Source organism: Panthera leo, chromosome F3 (assembly GCF_018350215.1).
Source record: "Panthera leo isolate Ple1 chromosome F3, P.leo_Ple1_pat1.1, whole genome shotgun sequence".
NCBI classification, from domain to species: Eukaryota; Metazoa; Chordata; class Mammalia; order Carnivora; family Felidae; genus Panthera; species Panthera leo.
Genome location: NC_056696.1, coordinates 4442133 through 4464901, shown reverse-complemented (window position 1 = coordinate 4464901; position 22769 = coordinate 4442133). Strand labels below are relative to the sequence as shown.

Genomic DNA, 22769 nt, shown 5'->3' with positions numbered 1-22769 from the left:
CAAATCACAGGAGGAATTTATCCCAAGAATGCTAATTAATGTACTGGACAATGTCTTCAAAAACAGTTTATAGTTCTAATGGCCTTCATATAGCTACTTCTAATGTCCCTACTCACTAAAAGGCATACTATTAAACTATAACTCAGGGAAAGAAAATGTTTCTATTTGTTTAAGGGGCTAGTCTTAGACTAGCAATTAGCAATTTACCAACATGTGTAAGATCACTTAAAAAAAAACATGGTTCCGGGGGCGCCTGGGTGGCTCTGCTGATTAAGTGTCCGACTGTGGCTCAGGTCATGATCTCATGGTTCATGGGTTCCAGCCCCGTGTCAGACTCTGTGCTGACAGCTCAGAGCCTGGAGCCTGCTTCAGATTCTGTGTCTCCTTCTCTCTCTGTCCCTCCCTTGCTCACGTTCTGTCTCTGTCTTGCAAAAGTAAATAAAATATTTTTAAAAAACACATACTTCCATTGTCCAATAAGTTTGAAAAATGCTACATAATGTATACCCCACTTAGAGATCTGAAGTAATTTAGTTTGTGAGAAGTTCAGTTTGCTAAAAAGCTCTGCATTAAAGAAACGTATAAATTAGCTAACACAAGTTTCTCACGATTGTTACTGCTATCCTTTGGGAAGGTAGGTTGGTATATATGGGCTCAGATAAACTAAATTAGTGATATATTAGCTATTACATACTTTCCTTCATGTGATCTTTGAATTCATAATCATTCACACTGACAGGAAACTAGAGTGCTGATATTTTTTACTTCTGATTGAAGGGAGAACCGTGACTTTGGTGGAAGACTTTTCATTCAGTATTAAAAGCTGAGAAGCCTGACAGATGCCTTCATTGGCCATGTGGGCACGAATGAACCACAAGTGCCAATGGGTCTCTGAGAAAGCACTCTGGCCCTGTTCAAAACCCGAGCAAGTGTCCAGATGACAAAGGACTGCACCTACCAAAATAAAGCTGAGACCATTTGGACCAAAAGATCTTAAGAACATATTTTAATCAATACTTGCTAGTATAAGAGATCATCCATAACCCCCTTACGTTTGGAGCAGCTCAGTCTCCTGACAGCTCAACCAGGGTTAGGTAGCTACAAAATGTACCCCTAGGTAACAAACCAGTTGATCTGTTAGGGGACATTATTTAGAAATAAACATCCAAATTTTGGAGAATTCTTCTCAAAACAACTTTAGGTATTTAGCATAATTAATATTGAGTTCTTATTTCTTAACAGTAATTAGAAACTAAACAGTATGTTTCTTAAGGCTATTCCTAAATTGCTGCAGGTGAAAACACCAGAGAACATATGTATCTCCCCATTTCTTCAGCAAAAAGATATTCATTCTTTTCATCTAAAAGCCAAATCAAATCTATATAATAAACACAGAAAGCAATCATACCACTTAAAACTGGTCTAAAGCACAGTGTCAACTTTACAGTCTACTTCCTATCTTACCATGATATTAAAACCATGTTTCTAAAATGTTAATTATTAGGATTTATTGTTCAGCTTCACCATCATATCTTACTATGAGGCTCACTATCAGAGGCAAACCACAGAAAAGGCTAAGAAAGCAATCTTGTAAGGAACTGCATTTGACTTTGAAGCAAAACTCTACAATCTTACAAAAACATTAGGCATTATCTTCACTCTACAAACTATAACCTTGATCTAGACCTCAACAGCTCATAATCTATCTGCCAATTTTCTCAAAGACAACCTTCTTGATTTACTTTTTCCTACTTTTTTCCATTACTGAAATGCAGGATGTAATTAAGATTTTGTTCACAATACTGGCTGTAATGTTTTCTGTTCTCATAGTTGAAAACTAACAATAATGTACAATAGGCACAAATTAGCATGAAAGACAAAGGAAATTTAAATATTGCATTAAGACACAAAGACAATGGGAAAAAAAGAGTCTGAGATGAAAAAAAAGGAAATGAAGACATCTATGACTCAATTCCATGTATTGGTAAATGAATGACTCAAAAAACAACTTCAGAATCTCTACATTTTCATGTTTGGTAGTATTTATATTGATACAGAACATAAACTAAACCAGTAGCTCCCAGGGTGCCTGGGGGGGCTCAGTCATTTGAGAGTCCAACTCTTGATTTCAGCTCAGGTCATGATCCCAGGTTCCTAGGATCGAGTTCTGCATTCGGCTCCATACTGAGCAAGGAGCCTGCTTAAGATTCTCCCTCCTCCCCCTCCCACCCCTACCCTGCACATGCATTCTCTCTCTCTCTCTCTCTCTCTCCCTCTCTCTCTCTCTCCCTCTCTTTCAAATAAATAAATAAACAAGCAAACGAACAAACCAGTAGCCCCAAATGGGGGTAACCCTAATGTTGAGGGTTGTTTGGGAAATTTATGGAGGTGATTTTATTTGTTAGGATGCTTGGGGAGAAAACCATGGGCACTTAGTGGCCAGGAACCAGAGGCGTCGGGCACCCTGTATAGGATAATTCCACACGATGAAGAATCGTTCCAAAACCAAGATGAATTTTAAAAGTCCAACGGGGGTGCCTGGGTGGCTCTGTCAGTTGAGTGTCTGACTTCGGCTCAGGTCATGATCTCACAGTTCGTGGGTTCGAGCCCCGCATCAGGCTCCGTGCTGACCGCTTGCTCAGAGGCTGGAGCCTGCTTCAGATTGTGTCTCCTTCTCTCTCTGCCCTTCCCCCATTCATGCTTTGTCTCACTCTGTTTCTCAAAAATAAATAAATGTACAAAAAAAAAGATTAAAAGTCCAATAAAACATTCTACAGAGGGGAAAAACTTGTTTGTAATCATCCAAGCCTGGAACTAAGCCTTGTTTCACATAAAAAAACGAAGAGCCTGTTTTTACACAGCCTTGATAGCACTGAATTTTCTAGGTAAATCAAGGAAAGATTGCATTTTAGGAACTCTAGTGAAAGCTATTTAATATTTTATAAAAGCATATCACTGAAGGCAACACCACCGGTGGTATTTGGAGTTAGCAATAACACACGCTTTCTGATCCTGAATTTTGTACTTCCCTTTCCAAGGTGACTGTACAGACGCAAGTATATGACTTCTTAATTATGTCTTCCAGTCCAGTCATGCCTGAGCATGTATGTGTGTATGTGTGTATGTGTGTATGTGTGTGTGTATACAGAGAGAGAGCACACATTATATAATATAAAATATATTAGTTTATTGTAAGTTATCATCATTTTCCTTCTCCTTTACATTCAAGTTATGGAATTACATTGATATTGAATTTTAAAAATATGTAACTAGGTAGATTGTATTTACTACAGAATTTCATTTCAAGATACTACAGAGGACCAAAAGTATTATTATAAAAAGCTAGAGTTAGGTCTATGAGAGCTCAAAACTGTAGAACTAGAACAATGCTACACAGCACACACAGACATAAAAATATTTATTTAAACACACAGCCTGGGACAACCTCAGGGATTCTGACGGTAGTAACGAGACAGGATCAGGTGTCTGAATTCTTTTTATTCACTGAGGGTGATTCCATATGTAGCTAAGTTTGAAAAAACCACCGATCTAGACTAAATTAAAAAGGCTACTGTATATACTAATAGAAGAAACAAAAAAGTACTTTTCTATACTTATTAAACTATTATACAGTCCTATAAGAATGAACATTTTATAATACTGACGTAGGGAAAGTGTTTCTAAGCAGGACATAAAACCCAAAAAGGAAAAGAAGTACATATTAAACTACATTAAAAATAAGTAACTTTTGTACATCAGAAAGAACAAACCTAATACCACAAGCAAGGTTGAAAGATAAAGGCCAAACCAAGAAAACAAAGTCTACAATGTATAAGAAAGACAGTGTTAAATGTCTCTAAAATAAAAGGAGGTCCTAACAAAATAACTAAAGAAAGGATGAATATTTCAATTAAGGAAGGAAGGAAGGAAGGAAGGAAGGAAGGAAGGAAGGAAGGAAGAAGGAAGAAAGGAAGGAAGGAAGGAAGGAAGGAAGGAAGAGAGAGAAAGAAAGAAAGAAAGAAAGAAAGAAAGAAAGAAAGAAAGAAAGAAAGGCAAGCCGGCCTAGGACATGAATAGGAAATTCATGCCTAAAAAGGAAAGAAAAAATAAACAAAAAAGACAAACCACACCAGGGATCAAAGGCATGCTAACAGAAAGAAGGTAATACAGGTGGTCCATTAGTGTAGCAACTATGAATGAAACTAACAGCATTTGGAAGAGTCTAGGGTCTACGGTCTAGATCACTCCAGCCTTATCAGTAGAACTGTAAGGTTCTCTAATCTTTCTCATAGGTGTATGGTAATGAACACCAAAAATCTTAATGTGCATATTGTTGGTATACGAATAATATTTACAATACACTTAATCCTAACAAATCTAATTGGTGTACAGAAATAAGTGTAAGAATGCTCATCATACATTTATTTAAAAAACTGAAAAACTGGTGGGGCGCCTGGGTGGCTCAGTCGGTTAAGCATCAGACTCTTGATTTCGGCTCAGGTCATGATCTCACAGTTAAGGGTATCGACCAGCATCAGGCTCTGCGCTGACAGAGCTGAAAGCATGGAGCCTGCTCGGGACTCTATCTGCCCCCTCCCCTGCTCATGCACACACACTCTCTCTGTCTCTCTCTCAAAATAAATGAACATTTTTTTTTAAACTGAATCATAATAATTTTTCAGCTTTTCCTAAAAGAAAAAGCTATTTTTGCCTTTTTCCTTATGCTGTCCCAATATTGTTTGAATTTTCTACAAATATCATGTTACTATATTTACAAACAATAGCGGATATCATTATCTTTCTTATGTCTGGTAACTGTGATTCAGGGAGAAGCATTTTTATATGAAAGAGAGAGCAAAATTACTGTTCAATAAACTCTTTTAAATATTTTTGAAAATCTGCTTGTAACTCAAAGAATAGCTTAAATGTATTAATTTTTAAATGCTAAAAAAAAAAACACGCTTCAATGAAACCATTTGTAATGCAAAGACTTACTCAGTAAACTGTTTTATCAGTTTATCTTCATTCACATCCATTTTTTTAAAGTAAGTGTACTACCAATTAGGTACATCTTGCATTTACCAGATGACAGACATCTGATGATTTCTTCTAAAGCCAGTACCATTTAGAGAAGATATAAGTTACTATATACTTATCATTGATCATTTGAAATTAATGCCATCTAAAAGGAAGAAAGGACAGTAAATCCTAACAACTCTTTCTCTGGCCAGTCTCACATGGTCCTGATTACTAAAGAAGAGAATTGATGAGATGTTAAAACGGAAAGAGAAAATCAGTTTATTTCAACTTTCTTACACAAAATAGCCTTTGCACTACTATGACATTCCCCTCCCCTCCTTGGATATGATCACTACAGCTCAATAACCCATTTAAATGCCACTAAACATTGGGGACAAATGGGTGGCTCTGTCAGCTAAGTGTCTGACTTCCGTTTTTGGTTCAGGTCATGATCTCATGGTTCATGGGTTCAAGCCCCACATCCGTGCTAATGGCACAGAGCTTGCTTGGGATCTTCTCTCTCCCTCTCTCTCTGCCCCTCTCCCTTCCCCCACTCACACTCGCCAGCTTTCTCTCAAAAATAAATAAAAAATAAACTTAAAAAAAATACTGTTAAACACTGGGTTTTGATTACAGTAAATACTCATCTTAGGGCAGTTTATTATTGTGTGGGATAGAGTATTACAATGCATATCGAGACTGGTTTCAGTAAAACACATCTAATTCATGACCGGGGCTCCCCAGACATTCATTTTGTAAGAGGACTGGATTCAATAATGTCTAAGGCAGCCTCTCAATTATAAAAATCTATGATTCTGTAAAATCACAGGAACATATAATCTGAATTATGAATTATGTCAAAATAGGTCTGAAGCCTGTCCACATAAGGCTTACATAGAGCTGAAAATTTTCCTCAAATTTTAGATCATTTAGAGAGTATTTTCCTCAAATTTTAGATCATTAAAGGATGAAGAAATTGGCTTAAAATGTACAAAAAGAGAATTCTTTTCAGCCATTTATTCAACAAACGTGTTTGTCATTAATAATTGAACACCTTCGGCGTGGAAGATTGTTACAATTTTTTTACCACATTTTCATGATTCATTCCACTCACAATCAATATTTACAGAGATTTCCTATAAGCAAAACTTAGAGAATACCTGAGTTGCCCTGCAACTTGCAGGAAGGAAAAGAGACCCAACAGTTTTCCAATCACTTACAGACCATTTAATAGCAAATAAACAATATCTCTATCTTCATGCCTCAAAAGTAGTCTAGTATTGAACTGCAGGTTGATAGATACATGAAGATCAAAGCTGGATTCTGGAAAAGGAAAACCAGAAAGCTAAGCCAGGTGTCTAACAAGCTACAGCTGACTGACAGGTATTGATTAAAATCTTGCATAAAATCTCCTTACAGCACAAGAGAGACCTAGTGATAGACGTTAGACTTATCACCTTAAAAGCTTACTGAGTGCTATATCAAATCTAGACCTTCCCACTAGGCTTAATCAAATTAGATAGGGCCAAATATAAAGATGGAGTAGGGTAGGAGAATGGTCGTAGGGCATCAAGCTGACAAAAGAAACAACAAGTATTATTTCTCGGGAAAATAGAAATTACAGTTTCCTGATTAACTGAGGAACAGTTAATAATATTAGTGCCCCAAAGTCAGTCAGCCATCATCTAGTGCAGAATTCAGGTCAAATCCATTCTGCCACCTGCTTTTGTAAAGTTTTACTGAAACACAGCCACATTCACAGTTTATACTCCCTCATTTCACACTATGACGGCAGAGTTGAATAGTTATGACAAGAAATCTACGGCCCACAAAGCCTAAAATATTTATCACCTGGACCACTACAAAATAAAAAGTCTGCCAACCTCTGATTTAGTGAGAGGTCAGATCAGGATGGAATGGCCTACGTGACATATTTTATCTAGAAAGGCAAAATAATTCACTCACCTCTACACACTTCCGATCTTCTGTGAAAGGAACTTCCACGCTAACCCGAACGTCAGCACTGTGTTCTAGCTGAACATGGCAATGGAGCACATATATTTTGTCTCCCCAGCCCAAGTAAGCATCAGGTTTTTAACTCCCAAAGTGGATTAGAAGAGCCATCAACGAATGAGGAGTTTAACGTCCTTTCTACAAGTCAGAAACCAGGGGTAAGACAGGCTGCAGAAACAGGGCAGCGGAGGCCGCCTCAAAGGGCAGTTACCTTCCGAGTCTTTTCTGAGAAGGCAGCCACCTGCCAGGGAGAACTCCAGCTGGGACCTGGCAGCAAGAGTAAATGCCAGGCACAGAAGGGGATTGAAAGTAGCCGAAAAAGAGAGACTTACCCAAAAGTCTTATACCAAACAGTGTCAAAATACCTCCTTGCTATTGGAATGACTGTGAGGAAGCACAGGAGGGTCAGAGTCGAGAATCTAGCTGCATCTGACGCTCCTGTTTCTGATGCAGAGATCAGAACTTCTACTGGGTCTTCCCGCCCCACACTCACCCTCCTACGACGGCCGCCTCCGCAGCCACCTCATTCTTCAAGTGGCGTAAAGGCTGTGAGCCCTTATTACAGAGGAGGAAATGATACCTCGGCACACTTCAAGGCTCTGCGGTAAGTGGTATTTTTAAAACAATTTATGGAGCACTAATTTACAATAAAATGTACCAATTTCAAGAGTGTAGCTTGATGAGTTCTGACATATACACACATCCTTGTAACAACACCAAAGTTAAGACAGAGACTGTCATTACCCCCCAAAGTTCCTTTGTCTCCCTTTCCATCCGAGCCCTCCAACCCGAGTAAGCGGTGACCTGGTCGCCATCATTATACACGAGCTGTGCCAACTCCAGAACAGCACTACGTCCTTCGGTCTGGCTTTATTCCCTCCATGTAACGTTTCTGAGATTCACTCATGTTGCCTCAGGTAGCAGTAGTTGGTTCTTTCTTATGGCTAGTTGTGTGTATATGCAGTGTGTGTGTGTGCGTGTGTGTGTGTGCACGCATGTATGTGTGCATGTGCATGTGTGTGCATGTTCCACCTAGGAGCAGAGCTGCAGGTTTATGTGGTGAGTGTACACTTAACATTTTTAGAAACTACCAAACTTTCCCAAAGCAGTTCTATATTTACACTCCCACCAGCGGACTATGAGGTATCCACAACCCGGTCTGCACTCGGTGTAGTCAGCATTCTGCATTTTAGTCTAATGGGTATGTAAAGGTATCCCAATGGGGTTTTAACTTTCATTTTTCTGATGACTAATGATGTTGAGTATTCTTTGCTGTATATCTTACTGAAGTTCAAACCCATTCAAATCAAACCCATTTTACTGTGCTACCTTACTAAGTTGCATTTTCTGTTTTTTTACTGTTTGTTTATTTATTTATTTGAGAGAAAGAGAGAGTGCACATGGGTGGGAGAGAGGCACAGCAAGAGAGGGAGAGAAAGAATCCCAAGCAGGTTCCACGCTCACCACGGAGCCCCACATGGGCTCAAACTTACAAACCACGAGATCATGACCTGAGCCAAAGTCAAGAGTCAGAAACTTTTTTTTTTTTTTTAACATTTCTTTACTTTTGAGAGACAGAGCACGAGCAGGGGACACAGACAGAGGGAGACAGAATCTGAAATAGGCTCCAGACTCCAGGCTCCGAGCTGTCAGCACAGAGCACAACGTGGGGCTCAAACCAATCAACCGCGAGATCGTGACCTGAGCCGAAATCGGACACTTAACCAACTGAGCCACCCAGGAGCCCCAAGTGGTGAACATTTTAAATAAGTTATGGACACAACTCCTTAGCCAATTCCTAGAAAAGCAAAGAGCTCAGCAGGGGGTGTGCCTATAACATGCAAACTAACCAATCCAGAGCCCTACCTTGGCTCTCTGCTAAAGTCCTAGAGTAAGTAGACCCAAGTACCAGGCAACTAGAGACCATGCCTATAATCCAAAACCCTCAGGAATTACACAAACTAGGCAGTCCTAACTGGTTTGGCCTGCTCTGCTTTGCCTTTCCCACAGAAACCCTAATAAAGGCTCCAGCCTCAGCTTCCCCCTGCTCCCACCTTCCCTCTGACTACTGTGAGGGTTCTACATGTGGCCCTGTATGGCAATCCATGCCTCCTGTTCTAGGGCCTAGGAGTATAAGAAACTTTGTTTTCCTGAGCTTCTGCTTTCCATCTTGTGACTGCACCTGACTATCAGATGAAAGAAAACAGAACGGCGTCTATTTCTGGACTCTATTCGTTGCTCTATACATCAATCCTAATGCTAGTACTATATTCTCTTCATAACTGTGGCTTTAGATTACGTCTCCAAGTCAGGTGGTCTAAATCCTCCAACTTTGCTCTCCTTTTACATAAAGGACTCAGTTTAAGTGTTCTGCATTTCCATATAATTTCAGTCAGATTATCAATCTGTGGGTCTTTGAATGAAACTTCACTGAATATGAATCTATACAGTGGTATTTTCAAAATCACTTATTATAAGTGCTTATGGATTTTGAACTTTTAGAATCAATTAATAGATAGGACTTAATTTTGTGTCCCAGAACAGAATATAAATATTAGTCTTGACAAAAGTGAAGGTATAGGTGGCAAGTTATTGGACACAGAATGATAAGAGACAGAGGGATGAGTGGGAATACTAATATCTTAACCTCTGAAAGTAGGGAATCGAGAGATACTATCTATACAGTAAATCCCCCTTACCCAGGGGGGATCATTACAAGACTCCAGTGGATGCCTGAAACTGTGGATGGCACCAAACCCTCTATATGTGACCAACAGGCAGGTAGTGTAGACAATGTGAACCCGCTGGACAAAGAGATGATTCACGTCCCACGTGGGACGGAGTAAAACAGCTGGGACAGCGTGAGATTTCACCACACCACTCAGAACAGTATGCAGTTTAAAACTGATGACCTGTTTACCTCTGGAAGTTTCCATTTAGTATTTCTGAGCTGCGGCTGAAATATAGAAAGGGAAACCACAGATAAGGGGACACTACTATACTTGATTAAACATAAATAAAGGCTTGCCCATATTGTTTAAAGTTATAAATGCAAGAAGGGGAAATTGAGCCTAACAGATTATAACAGTTAATCCCAAACCAACATGGCCGAAGCAGATTTTCCCCACCTGAGTCTCTTATACAGTCTTCCCCATGTCATAAATGGGGTCATCATCTCACCAGTTACTAAAGCCAAAAACCAAGGAGTCTTTCTTGATTCTTCTCTCCCTCTCTAGCCTATATTCATTCCCGTTCTATTTTTTTCAGCCCCTCCTCTGAGTGCCACACAAGCATACCAGCTGCCTATTCAACATCGCCACGTGTGTTCAACAGGCACAAACTCAAAACCTGTAGGCTAGACTTCTCTCTGAACCAGCTCTTCCCTCAGATTTCCGTAAGTCACAAAACAGCACCACCATTCATCCGAAGTTGCTCAGGCTGGAAACTTAGAAGTCACCTGTTACTATTCTTTCTGCCTCACTTCTGACATCGAACCTATTGGCAAACTTTCACCTACACCTTCAAAATATGTCTCAAATCCAATCATTACCACCTCACTGCTACCACTCTACCTGAAACCATCCAAGCTTTTGACTAGATCAGTGCCTTGCATATACTGAGTTCTCAATTTGAATGAATGAATGAATGAATGACTGCATGCATGCATGAGCAAATTCAGTCAGTGCTTCCTTCAAAAGATACCCCAAATCTGACTGATCCTCTTTGCTGCCATTACTACAGTCCTAGCCACCATCATACGGTGACCAGACTACTGTAATAACCTACTGACAGTTTTTCCATTCCCTACCTTTACCCTATAACCTATCCCCACAGCAGTCAGAAAGTTTCCTTTAAAATCTTAGTCACACCATAATATTGATCCTCCTTCCCCCCCTTAGAACCCTACAGTAGCAGCCCATCACATACAGAACAAAATGTGTATTTTTTAACCATAGCATATAAAGGACTTATCATAACCTGGAACCTCTCATCTCTCCAGTCTTATCTCCTACAACTCTCTGTGTCGCCTCCTCTGGTCCAACCTCTGGTCTTCTTGTCCTTCCCTGAACACAGCATATTCACTCCTGCTTTTACATTTGATGTGCATCCAGCCTGAAACTCTCTCCTAATCTTGGCATGTCCTGATTACTTCTTTCAGGACTTGACTCAAATGCCACTCCTGACAGGTTTTAGATCGACAGATGGATAGACAGATTATAGATCGGCAGGCAGACAAATAGACAGATCTCCTTATAAACTGTATAGGTATATCTCTCTCTCTCTCTCAAAATCTATTTGATGTATAGATATGTTTACACTATATGTATATATGTATGTGTACACACATACACACACACAAAACAGTCTCCCAATCGCTATCATTTTCTCTTACCTTCTTTATTTTATAATATAAAGGTAATATTATATATTGCTTTATTAACTTACTATACGTCTCACCTGGAAAATGTAAGCTTCACTGGGCAAGGGCTTTCCGTGTCTTTTTTAATACTATTGTACCAGAGCCTAGAAAAGTCCTGGTGTTGAGGCCTGGGTGGCTCAGTCAGTTAAGTATCTAACTCTTGATTTCGGCTCAGGTCATAATCTCACAGTTCGTGGGACAGAGCACATCGGGCTCTGTGCTGATAGCACAGAACCTGCCTGGGAATCTCTCTCTTCCTCTCTCTGCCTCTCCCCCACTCATACCTGCGCTCACTCGCTCTCTCTCTCTCCCCCCTCAAAATAAATAAACATCAAAGAGAGAAAGACAAAGATAGATAGATAGGAAGGAAGAAAGAAAAGAAAAGAGAAGAGAAGAGAAGAGAAGAGAAGAGAAGAAAAGAGAAAAGAGGAGAGATGGAAGGAAGGAAGGAAGGAAGGAAGGAAAGTCCTGATGTTGGGGTCCCCAGAGGCTCAGTCAGTTAAGCATCTGACTCTTGATTTTGGCTCAGGTCATGATCTCTTGGTTCCTGAAATCAAGCCCTGTGTCAGGCTCTGAGCTGACAAGAGCCTGCTTGGGATTATCTCTCTCCCTCTCTCTCTGCCCCTCCCCCATTCACACTCACATGCGCGCGCGCGCGCTCTCTCTCTCTCTCTCTCTCTCTCTCTCTCAAAATAAACAAAGATAGAAGGAAGGAAGGAAGGAAGGAAGGAAGGAAGGAAGGAAGGAAGATGGACTGACTCTGGTGTTGACACTAGTATTTGCTAAGGAAATCAATAGGTAAAACCATAATCAAGTCCTTCAAATCTTAACTCACTAGCCTCACATCCAGCTGCTTTTCTTTTCTGTATTTTTTTAAGATTTAATTTTTTTAGAGCAGTTTCAGGCTCACAGCAAAACTGAGAGGACAGTACAGAGGCTGCCCATTCACCTCCTACCACCGCACATATTATCAACATCCTCACCAGATGGCGCATTTGTTACAACGGATGAACCTACAGTGACACATCATTATCACTCAAAGTCCATAGTGAACATTCAAGTTCACACTTGATGTTGTACATTCTATGGGTTTGGACAGACGCAAAGTCTATCCACCGTTATCCAACTCCTTTTTATTCCTCTAACATGAGAAGTTTGTTCCTCCTTCAGTTCCTTTACATCTGCTGTTCCTTTTATGTAAAAAAAATCTGTTCTAGATCTTTCCATGGCTGGCTACTTTTGTTGTCAATTAGACCCCAGGTCAAATGCCACCTCTACAGGAAGTCCTTCTGTAATTACCTATTCAAAGGGGAGCTCGGACTCACCCAAATCATATTCACTCATCTAATTGTGGGTATTTGGTATTCTCGTCTCCTCGCTCTATAATATGAACTTTATGAAAGCCAGGATCATGTTTACTTGTCACTGCTAATTGCCCACCACCCCAACACCCAGAATGACTAGCTAGTAACTACTCAATAAGTATCTACTGGATAAACTTTGGATGAATGGAAGGTTCTCAGACAATTATGTAAGAAGAGGGAGAGGAAGTAGGTGCTGATGTAGGTGAGCTAAATTCCCTCACCTACCAGAGCAGGAGGTGAATCAATAATGTCTACATAGACGGCTCAAGAAGTATTTCCCCATCTCACTTATATGTAGAATCTAAAAAGAACCAAACTCAGATACAGAGAACAGATAGGTGGTTGCCAGAGGCAGGGAGTGCAGGGTAACGGAAATGAGTGCAAGTGGTCAAAATGTACAAACATGTAGTATACAGGGTGATGACTATAGCTAATAATTACTGCATTGTATATTTAAAACTTGATAAGATGGTAAATCTTAAAAGTTCTCATCACAATAAAAAAGATTATAATTATGTATGATGATAGGTGTGAACTAAACTTACTGTGATGTTCACTTCACAATAGACACATAGATCACCTCATTACATTGTACACCTACAACTAACACAATGTTATACGTCAACTGTATCACAACTAAGAAAGTAAAGAGATATTACTATGGACAGATTAAAGATAACGTAACGTTTTAAAATCTAATTTGAACCAACAAGTATCACTCATGAATGTATTCATTCATTCGCTCGACCACTTACACTCCATGTACAGCAGAGTACAATGCAGGGAGCACCCCCACCCCACAGTGAACCTGGCCTTCTAACTGCAGAAACAGGCAATTAAACCAATAATTAAGATAATTTCTGTGTGAAAAAGGAGAGACACAAACTGGTCTCGGGAGTTTAGGAAAGAAGGGAGTGACATTTAACCTGGGTCATAAAGGATAAGTACTAGGAGTTCAGCAGATAGGGGGCAGGTCTGGGTCCAAGCCCAAGGACTCATATATCCAAAGGCCCAGAAGTAAAAGCGTAGCCAAGTCCACAAAGTTGAATTTCATCCTGAGGAAGCAGCCAGGGCTTTCTGCTGGTGGGTGACAGATCATGCTTACGCTCTGAAATAAAACAGTCACTCTGGCTCCGGGGTGGAAAACAGAAAAAGAGCTGGCAGGAGCACAGAGGCTGCAATCAACTTAGGAGGGAGCTGACAGTGACATGCACACAAGTGGTGGTAGAGAAGCTAGAGAGAAGCGAGCCAAGTTAGATCTTCAGGTGGTAAAATCAGCAGGACAGGGTGATTAACTGGGCATGGGGCCAAGAAAGGATATGAGCCAAAGACAGTGACACCCTGAACGCTCAGCCTGCTGGGTGCTTGGTGAAATAACTCACTGAGGCTAGAAAAGCAGGTTTGAGCGAAGAAAGTGCACTCAGGTCCAGCTATAGGGCATTTGAGATATGGGTGCACCATCAAAGTAGACGTACCAGGTAAGGTATGGGGCTGGTGGCTGAAGCTGGAGATGGGAGTTTCAAGGAAGATTAATATACAGATGCCGACTGACATTGCGGAAGGGGATGGGATCACCCAGCAAGTCAACGAAAAGTGAGCAAAGACCAGCTTAGGGCCCCAGACATTTGTAGAAGTCAAAAACTTAAATAAGAACAAATAATTTCAACCTTATAGAGTTTCCTCTTTTTATTTACAATTAGATATGAAGCCAACTTCTCTAGAACACTCAGTGCACGTCCTGTGCACTGAACTATTCCAGTGCACAGTTCCAGTGCACAGAACTATTTGTGAAATAAACTAAGGGCTTGGCTTTCTTCATTATTACCAGTAGTGAGTGTAATATTCTAGACTCCAACTTATTAAATCACCCTGTTAAGGGGTGCCTGGGTGGCTCAGTCAGCTAAGCATCTGACTTCGGCGCAGGTCATGATCTCATGGTTCATGGGTTCGAGCCTTATGTCGGTCTCTGTGCTGACGGCTCAGAGCCTGGAGCCTGCTTCATGGATTCTGTGTCTCCCTCTCTCTCCGCCCCTCCCCTGCTCATACTCTGTCTCTCTCCCTCTCTCTCAAAAATAAGTAAAACATTCAAAAAAAATTTTTAAATCACGCTGTTAAATGTTGACTAACGTGAGATTCATCAAAAATGAATCAAATCATGCTGTAACTAAGCATAAAATGTAAACCCACAAATAAGATTAACATTGTTAAACAGGTCTATAATTATTAACATAAAATAGAGACTCTCTCTGCTAATATAGTACTTTTAAAAGTATATAAACTGCAGTCTGATACAGTATCCCTGCTTATTTTATTCAGCAATTATTTCAATTAGAAATGTACATCTATGAATCAAATTAAATCCAGCAGAGGTAAAATAATAATTGGTGAATTTACTTGAAATTGGTGTACTTTTTAACAATATTACAAATTTTGAGCATGCTTTTTTAAAAGAAAACTTAGCCCGCTCGTCCTCTTTGACCTCAAAATCCTCTGTGATGTTCTGGTTATGACAGTATAGAAATAAGACTGGTTCCCACAGATAAGCCCTCTATTGCATCATATGGCACATCATAATACGGCAGACACAGAGGAATACAAGGCCCCTGATGACAAGATACTCTGGCCAGGATCAGAAACAGTCCTGAACACAGCAGTCAATGCATACGTGTATATGTACACTATAGACAAAGTGCAGACTGACAGCTTAGTGTGTATCCTCCACTCACAAAACAAACATACAGAGATTACCTCTGGAAGATGGAAGTAGGAATGGGGAAGGAAGCTGGAGGAAACATCCACTCTTGTTACTTCACTTTTCGGTTGAAAGATGAAATGTGAAAATCAACGACACTGAAAGCATCCTCATGGGCACCAGGGACATGAGACCTTAGAATGCCTCAATAGCTTCTCTCAGACAACTCGTGGGCGCCATGGCCCCACACATCAAATGCTAAGCTAATGAAGCAAAGTTATGTCCCTCCAGGGTAAATACATTATAGATTTTATGCTACAAATTCACGTCCTCCATATCAATTTCCATTCCGAGGGCGTCTGCCTCCTGTTCATTACTGTTCCTAGTTCAGTTTGTCAGTTTAATTTTGTGCTGCTTTGTAGGAATCCACAATAATTACAACATTTAATTCTGTACCTGAAGGGTGAGCTAAACAGAGCAGTTTAAATGCATATGTTCCAGCCAATCTTTGACTCCCACCCACCTCTGCATACACCCCATCCCCCACACACATACAAGCACATGCACTAGCTGGCTTATATAGGATATCTTTCACCTCACTAGCTCTTTTCCCATTACTTTCGACAGTATATCTGACGATGACATTATTATTGATGCTACAGTAAACAGCTAATATATGTGGTAAAAGTACATGCACTATAATGAATCAAAATGACACACCCACCCACCAAACTCCCTCTACTCATTCTAATCAGATAATGGATTTTTTTCTTTGAGTGTACTACAAAAGGAGGAAGTAGCATTGGAGAGAAAAAAAAAAAACATTCATAAAAACGGGGGAAATAAAAGTAAATGTTTAGGTCATTGAGATCAGAAAGGAAGTTCATCAGAAGGTTTGTGTCAAGTAACATGTAGTCCGTCAGTTCTATATAGAGTATAGTCTTCTTAACTTAAAGTTTCCTGAAACGTAGCTCAGTTTCACATGAATAAGCTCGATAACATCACTACAACACAGTCTATCTAAAATTTATCTTGCAGAAAAAAAGCACAGCCCTGTTTCATTTTTTTGGTTTTTGTTATTATTATTGCTAACGATCTTACATAAATCTGGTAGCTTTCTAACTGTGACAGAATTTTTGCTTTACAAATGAAGTGAAAATAATCCAACTGGTTTTTACATTCCCTATTTTTATTAAGGAAGTTTTACTTCTAACCTTCTATTTTTGTATTTTTTGTTTTGTGTTCCTTGACGATAGAACGCAACAAAAGCCAGGAAAAAATGTGAATACGATAGGAAACAGAAAACTATATCTAATCAGAATGATAGAACAAAAATTCCTGAGATAAGCATGGCTTTAAGCATGGCTTAAAAAGGAAAAGAGGAACTCTGGGTGCGTGTGTGTGTGTGTGTGTGTGTGTGTGTCCACTCACGTGTGTGTGAGACGTTCTGGTTGAGAGCAAGGGACTCAGACACAAAACCTCCAATTAGACTTTTTATTATGATGCAATTCATTACAGCATAATTACATTTCTTATGAAATGATTAATCATAAGGTTAGAAGAAAAGGTTATGTTGAATGTTAATTATACATCCTGTAAAGAATTTCAAAGCCATGAACGGCGGTATTCTCATAGACTGTCAGTTGCTGTAAATTAAACTCTAGGAAGGCAATTTGGCACTATCTTTAAAAATCCAAAATCTGGGGCGCCTGGGTGGCTCGGTCGGTTAAGCGTCCGACTTCGGCTCAGGTCACGATCTCACGGTCCGTGAGTTCGAGCCCCGCGTCGGGCTCTGTGCTGACAGCTCAGAGCCTGGGGCCTGTTTCAGATTCTGTGTCTCCCTCTCTCTCTGCTCCTCCCCTGTTCATGCTCTGTCTCTCTCTGTCTCAAAAATAAATAAACGTTAAAAAAAAAAATAAAAATAAAAATCCAAAATCATATATCCTTTTACTAATCAATACAACTGGGAAGAACTTATCCTACAACTAATTTGTGGAAGTGAGCAGAAATGTGCACAAAAAAGATGCCTGGTCCATTACTGGCAACACCAAATATCGAAAATAATGTAAGCATTCCTTACTGAGGAAATTATGACCATGGTGCATTCATATAAGGGAATCAATGGGATGGTACCAAAAGTTCCTCTAGACAGATGATAAAACAAAAAGGAGAATGAAGGTATACAAGAGTAACCCATATCTGTTTTTTTTTTAACAAAGAATATAAATATATGAATGTGCTTGCGTGAGAAAATGCAGCGAAGCACACAAGAAACTTAACAGTGATTATCTCTGGGCACTGGGATTGAGATCAGGAGGACAAGGAGATAGGAGTGAATATTTGTGTGTGATGTATGTGTACTATGTATTTAGTGTATATAGAGAGATATCATATATATATATATGATTTTTTACCATACACAACTATTAATTTTTAAATTGAAGGGAAATAAGTTAAAATAAATCAAAGATTGTAAAGAAACAGAAACAGGCCAACAGGCATCACAGAGCACAATTTTAAGAGCAGAGAACTAAAGGGGCGCCTGGGTGGCTCAGTCTGTTGAGCATCCGACTTCAGCTCAGGTCATGAACTCCCGGTTCATGAGTTCCAGCCCCAGGTCAGGCTCTGTGCTGACAGCTCAGACTCTGGAGCCTGCTTCAGATCTGTGTCTCTCTCTGTGTTCCTCCCCCACCCCTCTCTCTCTCTCAAAAATAAATGAAGATTTTTTGTAAAAATTATTAAAAAAAAAAAAAAAAAGGGCAGAGAATTTAAGGTATGATTTACATACAGCGGAGCATTCTTACCTGGCACTTGGCACTGCAGTATTTGGCAACTCGGCATTGAGAGCATCGCATCAGTTTTTCCTTCCTGTTTAAAAAAAAAAAAAAAAAAAAAAATTCCCATTAGGAAATGAGTGACACCGATAGGTTCTGCTCACCCCATTTGTATGGTCCCTTAAGACTGAGATTTTCACACTGATGGACATCATCTTTCATCCTCAATGTGAGATACGGACATAGTAATAACTCTTTTTTAAAATAGTGGTGAGGGGCGCCTGGGTGGGTCAGTCGGTTAAGTGTCCGACTTCGGCTCAGGTCATGATCTCACGGTTCGTGGGTTCGAGCCCCGCGTCGGGCTCTGTGCTGACAGCTCAGAGCCTGGAGCCTGTTTCAGATTCTGTGTCTCCCTCTCTCTCTGCCCCTCCCCCACTTGCACTCTGTCTCTCTCTCTCTCTCAAAAATAAATAAACATTAAAAAAAATTAAAAAAATAAATAAAATAAAATAGTGGTGAAATGTATATAATATAAAATTTACACATTAAACATTTTTACGTGTATAGTTCAGTGTGTTAAAAAGATAATTCAAGGGGCGCCTGGGTGGCTCAGTCAGTTAAGTGCCTGACTTTGGCTCAGGTCATGATCTCCAGGTTCGCAAGATCAAGCCCCACCTGGGCTGACAGCCCAGTTCATATCCTCTGCTCCCCTCTCTCTCTGTCCCTCCCACACCTGCTCTCTCTCTCTCTCTCTCTCTTTCTCTCAAATAAACAAACATTAAAAAAAAAAAAAGATAATTTGAGGCACAAAATGGAGTCACTTATGCTTAGCACTATATCATGTTTGAGACTTAACTATAGTTTTGACTCCCCCAAAAGTGGATTCTTAAACCAGTCTATCAGAGATTACTAGTTAGGTAATCTGCTTGATAGACCACTGCTCTCCCCTGATGAAAGCGATCTTGCAGTAACCAACTCATTTTTTCACCTACTGTAACTGCTCTCTTCTGCCCACAGAAGTCTTTCATTTTGTACAGTATCTCAGGGCTACTTTCTGTCTGCTACATTGGATCCCACCCAATTCATGAACTACTGAATAAAGCCAATAAGATCTTTAAAGTTTACTCAGTTGAATTTTGTTTTTTAGCAAATGGCATTAAGTATATTCATTTGATGTGCAACCATCACCACCACTAATGTCCTTTTTAATAAAAAAAAAATCAGTTAAAATCAGAGATTCCCACTGAAACCGGAAGTTTTACTTCACAGAGATTTTAATCTCTCCATTTGAAATAGAGAATTCAGTCCCCGTAACTACTTGGAATGGAAGTATCCTATACTCTTCAAATATAAAAAAAATTGTATACGTCTTAACCTATCATATAGTTTAATTATGAATATCCTCCTCTGGAAAATGATTTTAAAATTCCACTAAATCCAATTACTACTTTAGACATGCTGAATTGAGATGCTCCAAAGTTACATCTCCCCCAAATCACCTGCATAAGAAAAAAGCAAAGATGAAGAAAAGGTTGAATTATAAAATAAAAAATAAATGAACCTGATGATAAAATTAATAGTGACAAATAAAAGGCAGGAAGGAATGTGGATACTTTCAGGGCAGCCAAGAGCATTAAAAAGTCAAACTGTAATTTTAATATCAACGACAAAACAAAAACAAATCCTTCCAAGCACTTCTAATGGTCCTGGTACTATTCAAAGATTTTTACATCTATAGTTTATACTTAATTTCAAATAGTCCTATAAGTAAACAGTCTTATTATGACTACTTTGGGGATACACCAATACATTTTTCAAAAGATAAAAAAAACATAGTCCAAACTAAGAAGACACACCATAAAGTGCATGGCAGGTGATACTGAAAGGGTAAAAACAAAATCCTAAAGAGAATCACAACCTAAATATACCAGGTACTTACCTCTGGGACAGCAAGGGTCAGATATGGAGCATAAAACAAGGGCAGAGGTTAAAATCTAAATAAAGGGAAGCCAAAATGCCTGCCATCCCCAAGTATAGAATTGTGGCTGTCACATATCAACATCCCAGGCAACAATGCAAACCCCAGCAACCTGGCCTTCAAGCTCTTACTATGACTATCACACTGGACTACTGCTCTTGGGTAAAACTGGATAAAACCAAAATCTACCCATAAGCTGTTAAGAGACACACATCAAATAAAAGGACCCACAAAGGAGGATGAAATGGATATGCCAAGCAAATATTAACTAAAGGAAAAGCCTATGTAATTACATCAATTTCAGGGGGGAAAGCACTTTACAGTTAAAGATCTTGTTAGAGATAAATAAGGTAAATACTCAATGATAAGAGACTCCAGTCACCAGGTGTTAGGTACCTAGTGACAAATGTACCCAGTCTCAAAATATATGAAGTACAAGAAACAGATCTCAGGGAAAAATGACCGACACAATAAGTTAATACATGTAAGGCCCTTAAAATAGTGCCTGGAATATAGTAAACACCATATAAGTATTAGTTATTGCTATAAAAAGATACAAAGTCTTTTTCAGGAATTCAAAACCAAGCACATAAAGAACAGGGGTTCAGGGCACCTGGGTGGCTCTGTTGGTTAAGTCCCACCCCCATTCACACACTGTCTCTCTCTCCTTTAAAATAAATAAACATTAAAAAAAATTTTTTTAAAGAATAGGGGCTCAATAATTTATTCGATCTCAGGCAATACACAGACCCTTATCCCTGTTATATGAATGTGCATTCACATATTCCTGTTCAGCACCCACTGACCATTTATAAACCGCAAAGCAAATCTCAAAAATCCCAAAGAATCAATATCATATAGATCATCTTCTCCAACCATAAGGGAATTAAATTAGAAATCAGTAACAAAAACAAACCCAGTGAAATATCATATGCATGAATATTTAAAAGCATGCTTTTACAGAATTCAAGGATCAAAGAATCATAATGAAATTAGAGTATACACACACACAAACACACACACTTTTTTTTTTAAGTAGGTTCTACACCCAAGTCATAGGGGATGGAACTCCCCTTGAAATCAAGAGTCACATGTTCTACTGAACCAGCCAGGCATCCCAAAAATTGATTAAATAATGGAAAAATATCAAAACTTCTGAGATAAAATGAACACACTACTTACAGGAACATTTATAACTTTAAATATTTATGTTAAAAAAACTGAAAATAAATGAGCTAAACATGTAAGTCAAGACTTTAAAAATAACAGAAAACTAAGGACAGCATCAGCAGGAAATTATACAACATACGAAATAGAACACAGTGATCTAAGAGGACGAGCAAAACCAGAGGCACAAATAACATCAACAAATTTCTTGCAAAATCACTTAAGAGAAAGTTTCCAAACAAATAATACTGAAAACAAAATGGAATGGAACTCAAGATTCAATAGATTGAAAAACAGACAAGAGAAAATTCTGAAGGAACGGTAGCAGTGACATAATTTTCTAATCTCCTTAACTCTCCCCATTAACAAAATGACAGCACGAGTTAGAGAACAAACCTGAGTATTACTCGCCACCCAGGAAAACATCACAAAACGTGACTGGGCAGAGGAAACCACTAACAGCTCTGAGACTTAAGTCAGTGTATTTGTGGGAGAAAACCAAGAAGGCCACAGGGCCTCCAATAAGCCTGAAAACAGAAGAAGCCCCAAGCGGCAAAAAGACGCCCAGTGTGTCCAGCCAATGTGACAATGGGAGCCAAAACTGGGACAGGATGCTTTCTGCAAGAATCTTCCAGAGGAGGAAGTCACTGGGACTCCCCTGAGTGCTGCCCTCCTCAGACCCGACTTCTCAGATTTTCCCTCCTCCTCCTTTTCTGGTGTAAGTTATTCAGAGGTGGGATGCCTGGGGGGCTCAGTCAGTTAAGCCATCCACTTTGGCTCAGGTCAGGATCTCACAGTTCATGAGTCCTAGTCCCAAATCGGGCTCTGTGCTGACAGTGTGGAGCCTGCTTAACACTCTCTCTCTCTCCTTCTCTCTCTGCCCCTCCCCAACTTGCTCTCTCTGTCTCTCAAGATAAATAAATAAACTTTAAAAAAAGGCAATTTCTGTTACTTGCAAATATAAAGCCCCAGCTATATGAGGTGTTTCTTCTTGATTTTAAAAATTAATGGGCAGAATCAAGCTACCTCAGAAGATCAGCGATGAACAGGTTAGCAAGCAAAACTGTGTCCTCTCCCTCCCATAGCTACCAACCACAGGCTTTCATGAATTTTCACAGAATGCTGGCAAAGTGAATAGCAAGATTACTCTAAGTACCTAAATAATTTAATTGTTGTTTTGATGGGTGGAAGAAATTCCTTAACATGAGTTATTTAAATGTTCAGGGTTACATATCGAATAACAAGTTCTCAAGTTTCAAAAACAGGTCAAATGAATCCAAGAGAAAAGTGGTGTGCGTTTGATCAGACAACCACTGAGCCCCGGAAGAGGTCCTGCTTCTCT

The 22769-nt window shown here is 39.5% G+C and overlaps 1 protein-coding gene across 2 annotated transcripts in view; it reads right to left on the bottom strand.

Annotated features, from left to right (window-relative positions):
• Positions 1–22769, bottom strand: part of SMYD3 (SET and MYND domain containing 3) — a 690952-nt gene that overhangs the window by 511864 nt on the left and 156319 nt on the right. For both annotated transcript variants that reach the window (XM_042924638.1, XM_042924637.1), the window contains exon 2: positions 18313–18376. In XM_042924638.1, the coding sequence (XP_042780572.1) occupies positions 18313–18376 (64 nt within the window). The remainder of the gene's footprint in view (positions 1–18312; positions 18377–22769) is intronic.